The 21,339-nt window shown below is 36.3% G+C and overlaps 1 protein-coding gene across 1 annotated transcript in view; it reads right to left on the reverse strand.

Moving 5' to 3' along the window:
- Positions 1-21,339, reverse strand: part of RIF1 (replication timing regulatory factor 1) — a 55,842-nt gene that overhangs the window by 23,550 nt on the left and 10,953 nt on the right. Inside the window, exons 8-19 of the mRNA XM_052659607.1 lie at positions 20,686-20,824; positions 18,589-18,740; positions 14,196-14,310; positions 13,303-13,473; positions 13,013-13,123; positions 12,293-12,355; positions 11,958-12,058; positions 10,456-10,542; positions 7,770-7,843; positions 7,402-7,582; positions 5,976-6,083; positions 5,486-5,635 (exon numbers count right to left, since the gene is read on the reverse strand). Of these exons, the coding sequence (XP_052515567.1) occupies positions 5,486-5,635; positions 5,976-6,083; positions 7,402-7,582; positions 7,770-7,843; positions 10,456-10,542; positions 11,958-12,058; positions 12,293-12,355; positions 13,013-13,123; positions 13,303-13,473; positions 14,196-14,310; positions 18,589-18,740; positions 20,686-20,824 (1,452 nt within the window). The remainder of the gene's footprint in view (positions 1-5,485; positions 5,636-5,975; positions 6,084-7,401; positions 7,583-7,769; positions 7,844-10,455; positions 10,543-11,957; positions 12,059-12,292; positions 12,356-13,012; positions 13,124-13,302; positions 13,474-14,195; positions 14,311-18,588; positions 18,741-20,685; positions 20,825-21,339) is intronic.

Raw genomic sequence — 21,339 nt, forward strand, 5'->3', positions numbered from 1 at the left:
AATCCCCTGAACGGCAAGAGATCCAACCAGTCCATCCTAAAGGAAATCAGGCCTGAATATTCATTGGAAGGACTGATACTGAAGCTGAAACTCCAATACTTGGCCACCTAATGCAAATAACTTACTCATCTGAAAAGACCCAGATGTGGGAAAGATTGAAGACAGGAGGAAAAGGGGATGACAGAGGATGAGATGGTTGGATGGCATCACCAACTCAATGGACATGAGTCTGGGTAAACTTCAGGAGTTGGTGATGGACAGGGAGGCCTGGCGTGCTGCAGTCCATGGGGTTGCAAAGAGTCAGACAAGACTGAGCAACTGAAGTGAACCCCAAGGTTTACTGTAGCACTATTTACATTAGCTAGTACAAAGAAGCAAACTAGATGTCCATAGACAGATGAATGGATAAAGAAGCTGTGGTACATACTTTTTCTCAACTGCACATGGAACATCCTCCAGGAAAGGCCACATCCTGGACCACAAATCAAGCCCTGGTAAATTTCTAAAAATTGAAGTAATTTCAAGCATTTTTTCTGATCACAATGCTGTAAGATTAGATTATCAACCACTGGGGGAAAAAATGTAAAAAACACAAACATATGGAGGCCAAATAAGGATCACTAAGGAAATAAAAATACGCATAGAAACAAATGATAATGAAAACACAAAAACCCAAAACTTATGGGATTCAGTGAAAGCACTAAGCGGGAAGTTCATAGCAATACAAGGCTACCTCAGGAAACTAGAGAAACATCAAATCAACAACTTAACCTTACTCTAAAAGCAACCAGAAAAAAGGACAACAAAAAAAAAAACCCAGTTAGTAGAAGGAAAGAAACCATAAAATTCAGAGCAGAAATAAATGGAAAAAAAAAAAGGAGACTATAGCAAAGGTCAATAAAACTAAAAGCTGGTTCTTTAAGAAAATAAAATAGATAAGCCATTAGCCATACTCATCAAGACAAAAAGGAAAAAGTCTCAAATCAATAAAATTAGAAATGAAAATGGAGAAATTACAACACAGAAATACAAAGGAACGTAAGACACTACTATGAGCAACTATATGTTCATTAAATGGACATGGAAGAAATGGACAAATTCTCAGAAAAATATAACCTTCCAAAACTGAACCAGGAACAAATAGAAAATTTAAACAAATCACAAGCACAGAAATCGAAACTGTATCTTCCAACAAACAAAAGTCTAGGACCAGATGGGTTCACAGGTTAATTCTACCAAAAATTTAGAGAAGAGCTAACACCTATCCTACTCAAACTCTTCTAGAAAACTGCAGAGGAACGAAAACTCCCAAACTCATTCTATGAGGCCACCATCACCCTGACACCAAACCCACACAAAGATGCCACACAAAAAAAGAGAAAACTACAGGCTGGTATCACTGATAAACACAGATGCAAAAATCAACAAAATTCGAGCAAACAAAATCCAACAACATATTAAAACGATCATACATCATGACTAAGCAGGCTTTATTCCAGAGATACAAGGATTCTTCAATAGTTGCAAAATCTATGTGATATACCATATTAACAAATTGAAAGATAAAAACCACGTGATTATTTCTATAGATGCAGAGAAAGCCTTTGACAAAATTCAAACTCATTTATGATAAAAACTCTCTAGAAAACAGGCACAGAAGGAACACACCTCAACATAATAAAACCCAGATATGACAAACCCACAGCAAGCATTATCCTCAATGGTGAAAAAAAGGAAAGCATTTCCTCTAAAATCAGGAACAAGACAAGGGTGTCCACTCTCACTGGAAGTCCTAGCCACAGCAATCAGAGAAGAAATAAAAGGAATTCAGACTGTAAAAGTAGTAGTAAAACTATTTGCAGATGACATGATCCTCTATATAGAAAACCCTAAAGATGCCACCAGAAAATTACTAGAGCTAATCAACGAATATAGTAAAGTCAAAGGATATAAAATTAATACACAGAAATCCCTTGCATCCCTATATGCTTACAATGAAAAATCAGAAAAAGAAATTAAGGAAACACCACCACTCACCACTGCAACAAAAAGAATAAAATACTTAGGAATAAATTAACTTCAAGAAACAAAAAACCTGTATACAGAAAACTATAAAACACTGATGAAAGAAATCAAAGATGACACAAACAGATGGAGAAATATACCATGTTCTTAGACTGGAAGAATCAATATAGTGAAAATGAATATACTACCCAAAGCAATCTACAGATTAAATTCAATTTTTTTTTAAAACGAAAAAATTTCACAATTTATATGGAGACACAAATGACCCTGAATATCCAAAGCCTCTAGGAAGAAGACTGGAGCTGGAGGAATCAACCTTCCTGACTTCAGACTATACTACAAAGCTACAGTATTGTACTGGCACAAAGACAGAAATATAGATCAATGGAACAAAACAGAAAGTCTGGAGATAAACCCATACACCTATGTATACCGTACCTTTGACAAAAGTGACGTCGTTCAGTCGTGTCCGACCCTTTGCGACCCCATGGACTGTAGCCTACCAGGCTCTGAGGAGCCTCTCAGTCCATGGAATTCTCCAGGCAAGAGTACTGGAGTGGGTTGCCATTTCCTTCTCCAGGGGATCTTCCCAACCCAGGGATCGAACCTGGGTCTCCCGCACTGCAGGCAGATGCTTTACCATCTAAGCCACCAGGGAAGCCTTTGACAAAGGAGGCAAAAGTGTACAATGGAGAAAAGAACAATCTCTTCAACAAGTGGTGCTGGGAAAACTGATCAACTACATGTAAAAGAATGAAACTAGAACATTTTCTAACACCACACAAAAATAAATTCAAAATGGATTAAAAACCTAAATGTAACATCAGAAACTGTAAAACTCTTAGAGGAAAACAAAGGCAGAACACTCGATGACATAAATCACAGCAAGATCTTCTATGACCCACCTCCCAGAGAAACTGAAATAAAAACAAAAATAAACAAATGGGACCTAATTAAACTTAAAAGCTTTTGCAGGAAAACTGTAAGCAAGGTGAAAAGACAGTCCTCAGAATGGGAGAAAATAAAAGCATATTCAACTGGTAATTAATTAATCTCCAAAATACACAAGCAGCTCAGCACCAAAAAAATGAACCCAATCAGAACGTGGGCAAAAGACCTAAACAGACATTTTTTCAAAGAAGACGTACAGATGGCTAGTAAATACATGAAAGATGTTCAACATCACTCATTATTAGAGAAATGCAAATCAAAACCACAATGCGGTATCATTGCACATAGATCAGAACCGCCATCATCAGCAAGTCTACAAACAATAAATGCTGGAGAGGGTTTGGAGAACAGGAAACCCTTTTACACTGTTGGTGTAAATGCAAACTGGTACAGCCACTGTGGAGAATAGTATGGAGATTCCTTAAAAATCTGGGAACAGAACAGCCGTACGACCCAGCAATGCTACTGCTGGGCATATATTCTGAGGAAATTAAAATTTAAAGAGCAACCTAGAGTCCTTTGGCAGATGAATGGATAAGAAAGTTGTGGTATACAAACACAATGGAGTACTACTCAGTTATAAAAAGGAACGTATTTGAGTCTGTTCTAATGAGGAGGATGAACCTGGAGGCTACTATACAGAGTGAAGTAAGTCAGAAAGAGCAAGAAAAATATTGTATATTAACACACTTATATGAAATTTAGAAAGACAGTATCAACAATTCTACTTTTATGGCAGCAAAGACAACACAGATGTAAAGAAGAGACTTTTGGACTCAGCAGAAGGCAATGATGCGATGATCTGAGAGAGTAACATTGAAATATATACACTACCATATGCAAAACAGATGACCCATGTGAGTTCGATGCATGAAGCAGGGCACCCAAAGCTGGTGCTCTGGGACAACCTAGAGGGACAGGGTGAGGAGGGAGGTGGGGGAGGGTCACACGTATGGCCAATTAATGTTGATGTATGGCAAAAACCATTGCAATATTATAATTATCCTCCAATTAAAAAAAAAACAAACTAGGAATAAAACTACCATATGACCCAACAATCCCACTACTAGGCATATACCCTGAGGAAACCAAAACTGAAAACAACACATGTAACACAATGTTCTCATTGCAGCACTATTTACAGTAGCTAGGAAACAGAAGCAAACTAGATGTCCATAGACAAATGAATGGATAAAGAAGCTGTGGTACATATATACAGTGGAATACTGCTGCCGCCGATAAGTCACTTCAGTCGTGTCTGACTCTGTGCGACCCCATAGACGGCAGCCCACCAGGCTCCCCCATCCCTGGGATTCTCCAGGCAAGAACACTGGAGTGGGTTGCCATTTCCTTCTCCAATGCATGAAAGTGAAAAGTGAAAGTGAAGTTGCTCAGTCGTGTCCAACTCTTAGCGACCCTGTGGACTGCAGCCTACCAGGCTCCTCTGTCCATGGGATTTTCCAGGCAAGAGTACTGGAGTGGGGTGCCATTGCCTTCTCTGACAATGGAATACCACTCAGCCATAAAAAGGAACATATCTGAGTCAGTTCTAATGTGATGGATGAACCTAGAGACTATTATACAGAGTGAAGTAAGTTAGAAACAGAAAAATATTGTACATTAGTGCATATATATGAAATCTAGAAAGATGGTACTGATGAACCTATTTGCAGGGCAGTAATGGAGATGCAGATGTAGAGAACAGATTTATGGACAAGTGTGTGGGGAAGGAGAATGTGGGATGAATGGAGAGAGTAACATGAAAACATATACACTGCGCTAAGTCACTTTAGTTGTGTGCAACTCTTTGCAACCCTATGAACAGTCTGAGCCCACCAGGCTCTGTCCATGGGATTTATCAGCCAAGAATACTGGAGTGAGTTGCCATGTCTTCCTCCCAGGGACCTTCCTGACCCAGGAATCAAACCACGTTTCTTACATTACATGCACTAGCAGGCAGGTTCTTTACCACTAGCACCACCTGGGAAGCCCAACATATACACTACCATACGCAAATTAGATAGCCAGTGGGAATTTGCTGAACGACTCAGGAAACTCAAACGAGGACTCCGTAACAACTGAAGATGCATGGGAGGTGGAAGGAGGTTCAAGAGGGAAGAGACCTATGTATACCTATGGCTGATTCAAGTTGACGTATGGCAGAAACCAACACTATATTGTAGAGCGATTATCTTTTCACTAAAAGATTTGAACAAAAAAGCTAACAGGTATGAAAAAGCAAGATACAGGATGGCAAAGTCCTGTACTGTTCATCTAGAATGGCAAAGGCATACCAGAGCAGTAAAAGCACATCACCATCAAGTGGTCCTGATACATGGACCTTAGAGTCCAACGACACAAAACTGTCTCGCAAAGCTGTTACCTGTTTTATACCTTAACTTCATTACTTATAAACTAAAAGCATTAGTTAATGATAGTTCACAAACATTATCTCTATTTACTTGAAAAGAATTTAAAGCAAAAAAGGTCGGTATCAGAATAAACTCACTGAAATGCCTTCATCTTCCAAACTGGACATTATCTTGGAAGAAAGTTCCTCACAGCATAAATTCTCTTCCGCAGTTGCCACCAAAGCTGCACAGCGAGCAAATGCTCTATATAATTCTGACCAAGTTTTAAGTAAGGTCTTCATGGTGACCTAACAATAATTTAAAAAGATTTAGAAAATGTGTATGTACATAGCAAATAACTTAATAGAATATATCTTTAACATTTTAAAAACACAGTAACACTTAAGGTGTCAGAAGAGATGAGCACAGGGTAATAAGTTTGCCCACCTTCCCAGAGCTCTAACCAAAGAGCTGTAATAATACCACAATACCAGCAATTAACAAAGGTGAAGAGGAACTTCACTCTCTTCACCACTTTCCTTTCTTCTAAGCTGATTATAAGTCAATAGAAAGTCTTATAGAAGCTCATTACAAAGAGTAACATAATATTTAAAAACTGCAAATTCCTCAAGTAAAAATTTGCCTTACCATTGGAATTTTTTGTGCTGGAAAAATATGGTTTATTGGCAAAATCAGTGCACCATAGATAGCACTGAAATTATGTTCTAAGGCATCACCTTGATTCACTTCATTGGTCTGAAAAAAGAAAATTAATGAAGTTAGACAAATCACCACCTAATTCTAGTCCTAAATAGTGACATCTTACAGTAAGAATCATGTACCCCAATGCTGAGATGTTAAAACAGATGGTGAACTCCTAACCTCTGTAATCTTTGAGATTAGAGTCCTTGCAGATGTAATCATGCAATAAGGAAGTCATGCTGACTTAAGGCACGCTCTAATCCAATAACTGGTGTCCTTATAAAAGAGGAAGTTTAATAGAAGATACTTGGAAGAACACCATGTGAAGATAGGCTGAGATTGGAGTGATGGATTCACAGCATCAACAATTGCTGGCAGCTAAGAGAAGCATGGAATACACCCTCTTTTAGAGCTCCAGAAGAAACCAAATCTGCCAACATCTTACTATTTAAATTCTGGCCCCAAGAGCTTTAAAAAATAAGTTACTGTTGATTTAAGCCACCAGTTTGTGGTAATCTCTTAAGCAACCCTGGGAAACAATATTATACTGTGTTTTAAGTCCTAAAAAAGAATCCCAGAAGTGATTCCAGAATCTTTTACTATACACAGAAGGTAAGACTCAAGCAAGGACTAATAAAAATGGCCTCTAGCAGACCTCAAACAGTAGGAAACCATTTAGGAACATAAATCTTGTTCTTCCAAAAGAATATATATAATGGAGTGTTGGCTCAAGTAGCTAAAACAAGGGCTACTGTATAAACACATAATTCTTCAGATTCCTCACTCCATTTGTAAGTAATAACAGACTATTTCACAAAGAATAATTCCATTTAAAGATTGATAAAGCTGCTAATGAACTATTAATAGTGACAGAACTTGAGCTCCATACTTTGCCAATATTATCACTTTAAGTATTTAAATGTAAAGGTCAGTCAACTCAACAATTAAAGGTTTAGGAACTACTACATGGCTTTGAGATAATCACCAACATGATTTGACCACAGAAATCTAAAAATATATAGTTTAGTCAAGACATCCATATTATTCCCCACAGCACAAATGAAAGAATCCAAGCTATAAACAGGGAAATCCACATCTATCATGTGAGCCTTCTGGCTTTCTAATCATAAGAGAAAATGGACTATTTAGTCTCCACTAAGTTACACTTTTTTGAATAAGAAAGAAACACAATGAAAAGAAATCAAGTAATTTAAAGAACAGAAAATTAACCAATCCCACAGATAAAATATGTAATATCTTCCATTCAAATACAAATTTCTATTCATATACTCATGTGCTATATAACAAACAAAGAAAAAAAAAGACAAGGTACTAAACTTGAGCGAAAACATGCAGCTGACTTATATCATACCTGATTAATCAATTCTGTTAATGGGGTGACTATAATATTCCACATTCTCCAAAGATGCTCCTTGTTGTCCAACTGCTTTGCATTTTGATTAATAACATTTAAGACAGAGTCACTGAAAGCTAGTGGTGAAGTTGGACCAGAAAGAACACAGCCCACAAGTGTTTCCAGGTTGAGAAAAAACCTGATGGAAAAAAAATTTTGAACTATGCATTGACTGTACTTTTTGTAAAAATAATTTAATTACAGCTAAGTTACCCCCCAAAATGAATCTCAACTTTTTTAATTTTTAAAAAATTTATAATAGTAACTCAAAAGAATATCATTCAACAAACTTTCCAAAATAAACAAAATAGGTTGTTTAACATTACCTTTCGTCTTCCACACCACATTCCAATAGATTATTATTGAAAATTAACTGAATTAAGAACAAAGCAGGGGTTCCCTGAAGAAAGATGGGAGATGGCAATCAATCTTCTTGTTACCAACAGTACACTCCTCTTGTTACACTTGTTTTGTACAATTATGTGAAATATGACCCTTTTAAGTTTGAGGAATTTTGAAATTACTTAGGATACAACAAAAATGATAGCAAATGTACTTCCATAAACTACACACAAAAATCAAGTTCTTTATATTTAATTATAGCTGTTCCATCTAGTCAAGCAATTGAACAATATTAAGAGACTCCAGATATAAACACTGACTTAAAACTTGCTGGATCAACAATACCTACCATCCAGCAGATATAAAATATATTTCACTGTAACTAAGCCAGGGTTACAAAGCTTCCAAAACTTGTAACAGTAACCAAAACTACATTTACATAAAAGCAAAGAGAAACCTTTTATTCTAGAACCCTTTAATCCAGGAAAATAGTTCCATCAATATGCCATTATTTAATTCCTCACAAGCATACTTCATTGTATTGTGCTTTGCAGATAAACGGCATATTTTACATATTGAAGGCAACCCTGTTTTGAACAAGTCTACTGAAACCCTTTTTCTAATAGTATTTGTTTACTTTGTCACATTTTGGGTAATTCTCACGATTTTTCAAACTTAGTATGTGTCCTGACTGCTCAATGGACCAGCTATAATTTTGTCACCCTCCCTCTCCTCTGGCCTCCGCATTCCCTGAGACTCAGTATTGAATTTAGACTAATTAACAACGCTAAAGTGGCCTCTAAACGCTGAAGTGAAAGGAGCTGCACATCTCACTGTCAACCAAAAGCTAGAAATGATTAAACTTAATAGTGAAGGCATGCTTAAAGTCAAGACCAGGGGAAGTAACTACAGATGTGGTGGAAACAGCAAAGAACTACTGGACATGGAACAACAGACTGGTTCCAAATAGGAAAAGGAGGACATCAAGGCTGTATATTGTCACCATGCTTATTTAACTTCTATGCAGAGTACATCATGAGAAACCCTGGACTAGAAGAAACATAAGCTGGGATCGGGATTCCCAGGAGAAATATCAATAAGCTCAGATATGCAGATGACACCACCCTTATGGCAGACAGTGAAGAGGAACCAAAAAGCCTCTTGGTGAAAGTGAAACAGGAGAGTGAAAAAGTTGGCTTAAAGCTCAACATTCAGAAAACAAAGATCATGGCATCTGGTCCCATCACTTCATGGGAAATAGATGGGGAAACAGTGGAAACAGTGTCAGACTTTATTTTTTGGAGCTCCAAAATCACTGCAGATGGTGACTGCAGCCATGAAATTATAGACGCTTACTCCTTGGAAGAAAAGTTATGACCAACCTAGATAGCATATTGAAGAGCAGAGACATTACTTTGCCAACACAGGTCTGTCTAGTCAAGGCTATGGTTTTTCCAGTAGTCATGTATGGATGTGAGAGTTGGACTGTGAAGAAAGCTGAGAGCCGAAGAATTGATGCTTTTGAACTGTGGTGTTGGAGAAGACTCTTGAGAGTCCCTTGGACTGCAAGGAGATCCAACCAGTCCATTCTGAAGCAGATCAACCCTGGGATTTCTTTGGAAGGAATGATGCTAAAGCTGAAACTCCAGTACTTTGGCCACCTCATGCGAAGAGTTGACTCATTGGAAAAGACTCTGATCCTGGGAGGGATTGGGGGCAGGAGGAGAAGGGGATGACAGGATGAGATGGCTGGATGGCATCACCGACTCAATGGACATGGGTTTGGGTGGGCTCCAGGAGTTGGTGATGGACAGGGAGGCCTGGTGTGCTGCGATTTATGGGGTCGCAAAGAGTCGGACACAACTGAGCAACTGAATTGAACTGAGAATTAGGATTAGAGCCTGAAAACGTGATTGAATTGCTGCAATTTTGAATTGCTCCTTATGGATGAGCAAAGAAAGTGGTTTCTTAAGACGGAATCTACTCCTTGTGAAGATGTTGTGAAGACTGTTGAAATGACAAGATAAACTTAACTGATAAAGCAGCATGAAGATTTGACAGGACTAGCTCCAATTCTGAAAGAAGCTCTACTGTGGGTAAAACACTATCCAACAGCATTATATGCTACAGAGAAATCATTTATGAAAGAATCATTCACAGAAAACATCACTGTTGTCTTAAGAAATTGCCATGGCCACCCCAACCTTCAGCAACCATCATTCTGATCAGTCAGCAGCCATCAATACAGAGGCAAGATCCCCAAGCAGTAAAAGATTATGACTTACCGAAGGCTCAAATGATTAAGTAACAATTTTAGCAATGAAGTACTTTTAAATTAAGGTATGTACATTGTTTTTTTTTTAAGCCATAATGCTATTTACTTACACTTAATAGACTATAAAATAGTGTAAACATAACTTTTACATACATTAGGTAACCAAAAATTTCATGTGACTTGCTTTATTCTGATATTCACTTTCTTAGCAGTGGTCTGGAACTGAACTTTAATTATCTCTGAGGCACACCTATACTTTTGTGATTTTTTTCCTTTAATATAATCAGCATATTCAAATTCAATTCTTTTCGAACTTTACAATCTAAGTTTCTCTAGCTTAAAAACACATGGATTTTTAGCTAATTTAATCATATCATTACATCTAAGATACTTGCATTAAGAATATCCATATTAGCAACCTGATATGCTGGAGAACCTAATACTTTCTGAGGAAGTCCTTTAATTGTAATTTCCATGAGAACCTAAGAAAAACAAAAGGTTTTACAGTACATTAGTCATATTCATTATAGTTTTAACTATTTATTATAAGTAATGTTCACTCATTAATGTAAACACATTCTTATTAGCTTAAAACATTCAAGTACAGAAATACAAAAAATAAAATAAAAAGGTCCTTCCTTATCTCCAGGAATAATCAATGCTGTCAGTCTGGAGTTTTTTTAGACCTAACTTTCCATATAAAGTACACAGAGAACATAACTTCCTGAGCTGGCTGTCATGTATCTATTCTTTTATGACATTATTGATATTATACCATGAGATACTTTGAACTTTCTTCACCTGACTGTGAAACAGTTTTCAGTCTACATAGACATATTCTTAACTGATAAAACAAATATGCACAGCTTATTCAAACTTTTTAAAAACTAATGGTCCTAGAGGCTATTTTTAATACTACAGAAAGAAATTCTGCAATCAATTATGTACTCACTAGCGCCAGAAGCCAATATTCAAAGGATTTCTAACTAAAAGCTGGATCTAAGACACATCTCTCAAATGTGACAGAGCCTATCAAACTGCCATCCAAATGTATTATTACACAAGTATTAACCTGAAGTATGTAACAGTGACATGACAAAATTATTGGTGAAAATGATTTCACATACTCTCATTTTGAACAGAAACTAATGATAATTATGCATTCGTAGACACATTTACTTTGTTCCAGCCCACAGTGCTCTGCATTTATCAACTCATTTAATCATAAACTACTACTATATCTCTTCTTTACAGAGAGGCAAGGGAGTAGATGAAGTGTCCAAGTTCACTCAGTCAGTAGTTAGGCTGAGGTTCAACCTCATACTAGAGCCTGGCTATTAACCACTATCCTCTACTGTCACAGCAGATATCACTGTCATGGACATAAAGGAAACAGACTCAAAGTTTATGTACGGGTATGGTTTGTTCCATCTGGAGATTATTTTGGGAAACTCACTATTACAAAAAGTATGCCCAATTTTCTTTTCTCTACTATATAGGTCACTGTTAAAATGGAAAAGCTCTACAAGATTATTACTAGGTATTTTTTCAAATGTACAAAGTAACAATTAGTGGAGCTCAGCAATCTTGTTATAAAATTAGTGTTCATCTGAGTTTCTCCAGTTCAAGTTTCACGCTTATCCCATTTTCTCTGTATAGCCAATGCTTTTTCTCATCACATTGGAAGATTTTTGGAGTTGCCATTGTCATCATTTACTTTATTAAGATTTTAAATGACCCCAAAACCAATGGGACAGCATTTATTTCAGGGTTAAACTGCTGATAAATACTTGATATAAAATGTCTTCCCAAATCTTGATCTGTGCTAATACCTTCAAAATAAAATTCAATTTCAGAGTATGGTTTTAAAATTTTAGCATACAGGTATTGTACTTACCAGTGTTTTCAATACAGGAAATACTTCTGAATTTACTATGCTTTCCAAAGATTTTAATAGAAGAGTCAAAACTTCAGAACCTGGTCTCTCTTTTTTGTTACCTATCCAAAAGCATAAGAAGGGTTATAGTTCTAAAGATGTATCTTTAGGAGTGAAAATACAGTAAATTCAGGAGTAAAAATATATACTCAGAGCTATTAAAAAGCAATTTAAAAAAATAGAGTGATTTAATAGAAGTCTAGAACATACAGTAAGTGATTTTAAAATAAATTTTATATATGAAAGCCAAACAATTCACTGACTGCTATAAAAGTCTTAATCATTACAGTGCTTACCTGATTCAATAACTGACTTCACCAAGCTAATTAACTCCTTCCAAATAGCATTAATAACTACATCTGCCAAACAAAATAAAAGATACTTTAGAATGAAGTAGATATAATTACAAAGGCTCCCCCTTTTATGCTTATACTATAGAAATAAACTGAGCAATACTTTGAAATACAATTCTCCTTGTAATAGTCAACATTTTAACTCAGTTTATAATATACTATCACCTCATTTCAGTTTAGAGAAAGATGTTTTCAAATGGACTGATACACTCTGGGTAATTTTTTCTATCAACCATATTTTCTGTTATTGAACATTTCTTATTTTTGATACAAGGAAAAACCAAGATTCAGAAGGATATCTGAAAGCCACTAGAAAAAAATCTTCCAGCAAGTTAAATAGCAAACTATCTTATTTTTGAAATGTGTCATTATTTGATAGGCTTTAGAACACAGGAAGTTTAGGTATAGATACTAAAATCACAAAGCCCAGGTTTGAATCATAGCTCTATCACTTACTACATAACCAGGCAAAAGTTACTTCTCTGTACAACACAATCCCTTATCTGCAAAATGGGCTAACACATAAGGTTACTATTAGGATTAAATGAATTACACATAAAGCTCTTGCAGAACAATCTAGAAGCAAGTGGCACAATATAAATATTTACTATTTCCTTTTTAAACACAAGTGTAAGCAATAAAAATCTTCTCTTAAATATTCACCAGAAGCATCTTTTCCAACTGCAACAAAGCTATCATGAACAGCAGTGATAAGTGTATTTGAGTGTTTGGAGAAAAAAGAAGAGCTGCTGATTAATGGATGTTCAAGCGGCTCTAAAAGAGAAAAAAAAGACAAGTTATTCAAAACCAAAGCTTTATGAAATAAATTTCCCAATATAAAATGTTAGGTGGTCGGCTATGTTTTCTATTAAAAGACACAAAATTTCTTCACCCCAATTTACAGTGTTCTGAATTGTTTTGATAATTGAAATTATTTTAAAAAAATTAAATACCTAGGCTCAGTATAAGTTTGTTTTGCTTAGCAAAACTCACAACTTCTGGACCCAACAAAAAATGAAGCAACATTTCAAGCCCCAAAAGTTGTATAGAGGGGATTGTTGCCATTCCAAAATTTGAATTCAAGTTCATCCGAGGGGTTACGGGAGATCCATATGGAGAAGCACCTTCAAAAAACAAAACAGCTAAGTTATGTATGATTAGTTACTGAAATATATTTTACTTCATTTCAGTGCAATGTACCTTTAAGACTAAATAATGTGTTTCTCAAATAAAAGTTGAAGAGTTTTTGTTTAAAGCCCATAACAGAGTTCTTAATACTAATCTTACTAAGGACTTCCCCAGTGGTCCAACTGATTAGACTCTGCACCCTAGCAGAGTGCAGGTTCGATCCCTGGTCGAGGAAGTTATAACCCCAAAACAAAACTAAACATACCAAGTTAAGAACAAGATTAGAGTCTTACACACAAAAGAAATGAGTGTCATACACCATTTAAATGAAAATAAATCTCAGGCTTTTACCTATACCCTTAAAATACTTATATGCAGGTATTTCTAAAAATATAAAATATGACTCAGAATAGACCTGCTACTTTTAATAATAACTCTGAGATTCTAAAAACAAACCTAAGGATCTAATGCATTTCACATCATGTCATGGAAGAAAGTTGGTCTTATCCAACTATAATAAAGCAATGACAGCAGTAGACAGTAACTGGATTCTTTACCACCTGAGTCACCAGGGAAGTCCTAATACATACAGAATACAAAATGATTTTGATATGGGAGCCAAAATTACGGGATTGATTTTATGTAAATTACATGGAACAAAAACTTGATTCAAAGTCTTTAAAAAAAAAATACAACAGCAAGTAGGTCTACCTCTTACCTTTGTGTACTGGGGTCATAGGGTTTAAACCTGGAGAAGCTACACGAGATGAACTCCCTTGAGGTGAAGCATTAGAATCAATGCTTATTGTGCTTTGAATCAGAGGCACACAAACCTATTGGGATTAAGAAAAAAAAGAGACAGACAGAACTGTGTCTGTGAACTACATAAATGTCATTTTTTAAAAAGTCTTACAAAATACAGTTACATTTCCTTAAGAAGCAGTATCAATTGTCTCGGTATGTTGAAATTTTATTAGCCTTGATGCACAAAGTAGAAACTGAAATCTGGAAAAGTGAAAAATTATATTTGCCCTAAACATATATTATTTATAAATTTCAGTACTACATTCCAGATGGAAAATTATACACGTAAAGAGCTTTTACAAATAACATATACTTGAGTTTTAATGTTACTGGCAGATAGGCCATTTTAAGCTTTTTAAAAAAACAACTTAAAAAATATGAACTAAGACAACTTCAAGTTCATTTCTAAGATTATTCCAAGACCTGTCAAATCTAGCCAGTAAGTAGATTATGCCAAGGAATGGATGGGACAACTGGGTAAGATTAGCCTACAAGGAGGGCATCCCTGGTGGTACAGTGGTAAAGAATCCTCTTGGCAATGAAGGAGACGCAAGAGATGGGGGTTCAATCCCTTGGTCAGGAAGATCCCCTGGAAAAGGAAATGGCAACCCATGGAAAGAGCCTGGTGGGTTACAGTCCCTGGGGTCAGAGAGTCATACATGACTAAGCGACTGAGCACACACAGCCAACTAGGAACTAAGAATGGTAGAATTTGGGAAAATTATGATCTCAATCACATGCTAGCAATCAACGTCCAGTTTTAATTAGTTCATGCTTTAAGCTGAAACTCTAATACTTTGGCCACCTGATGCGAAGAGCTGACTCATTTGAAAAGACCCTGATGCCAGGAAAGATTGGGGGCAGGAGGAGAAGGGGACGATGGAGGATGAGATGGTTGGATGGCATCACTGACTCAATGGACATGGGGTTTGGGTGGACTCCGGGAGTTGGTGATGGACAGGGAGGCCTGGAGTGCTGTGGTTCATGGGGTCACAAAGGGTCGCACACGACTGAGCAATTGAACTGAACATGCTTTAACAAATTTAAAAACTTCAATATAGTAAGCAATTAAGCATTTAAAAAGAACTTGCTAAAAAAACCCAAGTATACCTGAGGAAGAAATGATAAACGAATTCAGCAAGGTATGCACAATACCAGGTGAACACACAGAAATCTGCTGCACTTCTATTCAGTAATATCATCAGAAACGGAAAGCAAAAAATCCCTTTTAAAATCACATAAAAAAATACTTAGGAATACTCTTGATCAAGGAGGTAAAACTCTTTTATTCTGAGAACTACAAAACATTAATAAAGGAAACTGAAGATGATTTAAAGAAATGGGAAGGTCCGTGCACATTTACTGAGCCTGTGCTCTAGAGCTCAAGTGCTCCAACTACTGAGTCCGGTGCCATGGTCTATGCTCTGCAACAGAAGCCACCGCAATTAGAAGCCCGTGCAGCACCACAACACAGTAGCCACCGTGCCTCAAAACTAGAGAAAGCCCGAGCAAAGTAATAAAGAACCAATACAGCCAAAAATAATTAAAAATTATAAAGACAAAAAAAAAAAAAAGAAATGAGAAGATATCCCATGCTCTTGCACTGAAAGAATATTGTTAAAATAGCCATACTACCCAAAGCAATTTAATGGGATTGCTATTAAATTAGCCATATGGAACCATCCCAGAATTGCCAAAGCAATCCTGAGGAGAAAGAATAATACAGGAGTATAACCTTCCCAGACTACTACAAAGCTACAGTAATCAAAACAGTGTGGTAACTGGCACAGGAACAGATATATGGATCAATGGAACAGAATAGACAACCCAAAAATAAACCTTGTGGTCAATCAATCTTTGACAAAGAAAAGTAAGAATATCCAATGGTGAAAAGGCAGTCTCTTTAGTTACGTACTGTTCGGAACAATCAATGAAGTAGAACACTCCCTTACACCATACACAAAAATAAATTCAATGTGACTTAAATACTTTAATGTAAGACAGGACACCATAAAATTCCTAGAAATTAACACAGGGAAAATACTTGCTGACATAAATTTTAGCAATGTTTTCTTAGATCAGTCTCCCAAGGCAACAGAAATAAAAGCAAAATAAAACCCCCAAATGGGACTTAATTAAACGTATTCAGTATAGCAAAGCCCCAGTAGAGTAAAGGAAGGCATAACAAAATGAAAAGACAATCTACCAAATGGGAGAAAATATCTGCCAAGTGATGTAATCAACAAGGCTTAACTTCCAATGTGTATGAACAGCCCACACAACCCAGTAATGAAAACCCAACTGAAATGGGCATAAGACCTAAACAGACACTTTTCCATGTCTATAGGCACATGAAAAGATGCTCAATTTCATTAACTGCATTAGAGAAATGCAAATCAAAACTATAAGGAGGTACCACCTCACATCAGTCAGAATGGCCATCATTAAAAGCTATAAATAACAAATGTTGGAGGGTGTGGAGAAAAGGGAACCCTCCTACAATGTTAGCAGGAATGTAAATTTGTACAGCCACTATAGAAAATAGTATGAAATTTCCTCAAATAACTAAAAATAGAGTTGCCATCTGATCCAGTAACTCCATTTCTGGGCATCTATCTGGACAAAACACTATACTTTGAAAACACACATGCACCCCTATGTTCACAGCAGCACTATTTGTAATAAACAGCTGGGGACATCAGAGAAGGCAATGGCACCCCACTCCAGTACTCTTGCCTGGAAAATCCCATGGACAGAGGAGCCTGCAAGGCTGCAGTCCATGGGGTTGCTGAGGGTCGGACACGACTGAGCGACTTCACTTTCACTTTTCACTTTCATACACTGGAGAAGGAAATGGCAACCCACTCCAGTGTTCTTGCCTGGAGAATCCCAGGGACGGGGGAGCCTCGTGGGCTGCTGTCTATGGGGTCTCACAGAGTCGGACACGACTGAAGTGACTTAGTAGTAGTAGTAGCAGTAAGGACATGGAAGCAATGTAAATGTCCATCAGCAGATGAATGCATTAAAAAACATGGTATATGTATACAACAGACTACTGCTCAGTCATAAAAAAAATGAAATATAATAGCATCTGCAACAACATGGATGGACCAACATTATCGTATCAAGTGAAGTCAAAGAGAGACAAATACCACATGGTATCACTTATATGTGGAAATAAAATGACACAAATGAACTTATTTTCAAAACAGACTCACAGACACAGAGAACAGACTTGTGTTTGCCAAGGGGGAGGGCAGGTGGGGGAGGATTGGACAGGGAACTTGGTTAGCAGAGGCAAACTGTTAAATACAGGATGGCTAAACTACATGGTCCTACTGTAGAGCATAGGGAAATATATTCAGTATCCTGTAATAAGGGAAAATATGAAAAATATGTAACTAAATCACATTGCTGTACATCAGAAATTAATACATGTAAATCAACTACACTTTAATAAAAAAATAAAGGACTTCCCTGGTGGCAGAGTAGATAAGAATCTGTCCCCAAAGAAGGGGACATGGGTTCAATCCTTGGTCCGGGAAGATTCCACATGCTGTGGAGTAACTGAGCCCATGTACCACGATTACTGAGCCTGTGGCTCTAGACTGAAGTCCACTCGTCTAGAGCCTGTGTTCTGCAATGAGAGGCCTCTGCAATGCAAAGTCCACACACCAAAGAGGAGCCTTGCTTGTTGCAACTAGAGAAAGCCCATGCAAAGCAACAAAAATCCAGCATAAAAATAAAATTATTAAAATATAAATAAAAATAAATAAGAGTAGTTATCAGAGCTACCCTTTTTTACTTAGACAAAATAACAAGTTTAAATGCCAGCAAGGATATCAAGGGATAAATTCATGTGTAACAATGAAAAGCTGCAAGGGTATTAAATGATTGGTTATCACTACATAACCTAGAAAGAGATTTAAAAATTAGAATTACTCCAACTTTGTATCATCTACCCAGTGTAGCACATGATTCCTATTTCAGTAATGCTGACTCTACTCTCAATTATATTCCAAGTCATATGCAATTCCTTTAAAAAAATCTTTCATAACGCCTCTAGAATAAGAACAGACATATGAGTGTCTACTGATTAAAAAGGTTCTAGAGGTCCATTTCAGACAACTGGCGAATATCCTTTAAGGAAAATGACCTCAAGTTCTGTGTCAGGGTGAAAAACATTTTTTATATGTAACATGGTCCGCTGGTCTGCTAAGCACTGAAAGTTAAGACTGATAGGATTTTAAGAACATACTATTAAAAAAATACACATCAAGTATCATAATCAACACTTGTAATGTTACCTGTTCAAAATTAGCAGGAAGATGAGGTCCTAGTCTCATCAACAAATACCACCAGACTTCTAGTTTTGTCAGCGCTAGAGTTTCTGTTCTCACATGGATAGAACTCAAAGGCTGCATCAACAACTTCAGTCTTTTTGCACTACATAGTATTTCTTAAAAGAAAATAAGCACCCAAGTAAAAACACTGAAGAACTAAAGATTAAACTTTAAGAATGACAGCATGTAATAGTCTTTTACTTTAGCAAGAGAATTAAAAAATTTTTTAATCAGTAGCTATTCCTATTTGCCCCAAAATTTTCATGCTGACAAACTCTAGTACAGTTAGGTCACAATACTTAATAAGACTTATTAAAAAATAATAATAATATTTATTAGATGCCCTATGCCAGGGCTGATTTTCCCACCATTCAGCAATGTCTGCCTGTTGTTCCAACTGGGAGCTAGGGATAGAGAGAGCTACTGGTATCTAGTGGACTGCATCTAGGAATGCTGCTGAACTTCCACTGACACACAGGGCAGTTCTTCACAACAAACTGCCCAGCCTAAAGGCTAAAATGTTCAGTAACTCTAACTGCTTGAGTATTCTCATTATCCCCATTTTACAGATCACAAAATAGAGCATATTTTTTAACCTCATAAAAGGCTGTCATTTAAAATTTGTATTCGTTTTTTCAGTTTTTATTGAAAAAAATTTTTTTTTACAGCACTGCTTCTATGTTTGGGTTTGTTTTTTGGCCACGAGGCATGTGGCATCTTAGCTCCCCGCCAGGGATCAAACCTGCATCTCCTGCACTGCAAGGCAAAGTCTTAATTCCTAGACCACTAGGGAAATCTCAAAAAATCTACCAGTTATTTCTGTTGTCAAACATTTTAACTGTTGGTGCCATGAGACTTAGGAAATCTAAATATTCACATTTATTTAGAATTAGGTGTCTACTTTTGAACTACTTTAACTAGTCTCCCATTTAGCCACTCTCCCAGTGAGATTTAAGCAGAAGTATATGTGGAATTTCTGAAACGCTGTTTATAGATTGTTGACTTTCCGGGAAGAAGTTCATTTTTGCCCCTTCTGCCTTCCCTCCTTCCTACAGGCTGCAACAAAGGCATATTGACAATGACAAGAGGAAGACAAGCATCTGATTCCTTAATGAGTTCATAAATACACAGTATCAGTCAGACTCTCTAGATCTTGACCTATTTCAAATCAGATAGCATTTTATTGATCTTTAAGTCACTGCCATTTTATTCTTTAACTCAAAGATCTATAATTTCAGTAGAGTTAATCCTCAACAATACAATACCTCACACTGAAAGCTTATCAACAAAGGTGGCATTTCCAATTAAAATATATGCCTGCCAATATTTTCAATAAAAGTAGTTGTAGTTAATGCAAATAATGCACATTTTCAAAGGGAGCAAGAATTATTTATGGTCTTTGCAAGGGAAAACAGGATGAAATCAACATTACTTAGCATATCTTATAAACTATCAATTATATCCAAGATTAACTACAGTTACATAGGCAGACTCATACTTCTCACTTACGGTAAAAATACTTTCTCATACATATATTAAACACTTCCAGTGGACAATAAAAAGATAAGGGTAAGAAACATCAAAAGGAATCACTCCTATATATTAATGTTAACCCACTATTAGGTGCTATTAAAGGTCCTGAAAAAAAATTCCTGTCACTGATACCTGTATTCCACAGCAATCACAACTGTTTGCTGTAGTCTACTCGTTTTGTGACTTTTGATAATACTTAATCGTTCTGGAAGTGTTAATACTTACCATCTGAAGTCTATTATGATAACTGAGAAGCACATAAGTGCTCAAGTAAGTGCTGGAATGTATTAAGAAAACCACAAATGGCATGTCACTTTGTTCAGTTTTTGAAATACTGTAAATTTTATACCTATGATTTTCAATAATGCCTGGCCTTTACATATTCTATTGTTAGCTACAAATTTATTCCCCTAAAATACTCAATGATAGATAAATATTCAGTATTAAGTAAAAAAAAAGGTCATAAAAGCTTTTTCATCTTGCTTAAGTAAAACTCATAACAAAAATCAGTCTTAAAATATTACTTACCTGGATTTAAAGCAAAATTATCTATTAAACTCTTCCAAGCAATAAATGCTATTTTTTTAATCATGGGTGCTCCACTACGAAATCCCAGTTCTTCCAGCTGTAATAGAGAATTTATGAAACTCCCACTTCGATGCAAGGTCTAAAAAGGAAAAATCATTAGGAAGTTTTTTACTTGCCTGAAACAATTATAGGCACTATTAACATTCATTTGTTTAATGTATTCCAATAAAAAATACACAGGATAGAACATTAACAGTCACAAGTGATTATATTCCACACATAATCTGAACAGAATATAAATAAAAAACTGGCTTAGAAATTCACAGAAACTGTTAAGAAAGCCACTAGAGCTAATAAAATACTTTCAGCAATGTTGCAGGGTACAAGTTGTTGTTTAGTTGCTAAGTCTCGTTTGATTCTTTTACGACTGCAGCTTGCCAGGCTCTCTGTACAGAGTACTAGACCAACACACAAAAATCAGTTGTTTCTACACAAAAGCAATGAACAGTCTAAAAAGCAAATTAGGAAAGCAATTCCATTTATAACAGCACCTAAAAGAATACTTAGAAATACGTTTTATCAGAGATGAAAGACTTAAACTAAAGGCTACAAAGTACTGTTGAAATTTGAAAAGACCTAAATAAATGGAAAACC

This window comes from Budorcas taxicolor, chromosome 2 (genome assembly GCF_023091745.1).
Source record: "Budorcas taxicolor isolate Tak-1 chromosome 2, Takin1.1, whole genome shotgun sequence".
Lineage (NCBI taxonomy): Eukaryota > Metazoa > Chordata > Mammalia > Artiodactyla > Bovidae > Budorcas > Budorcas taxicolor.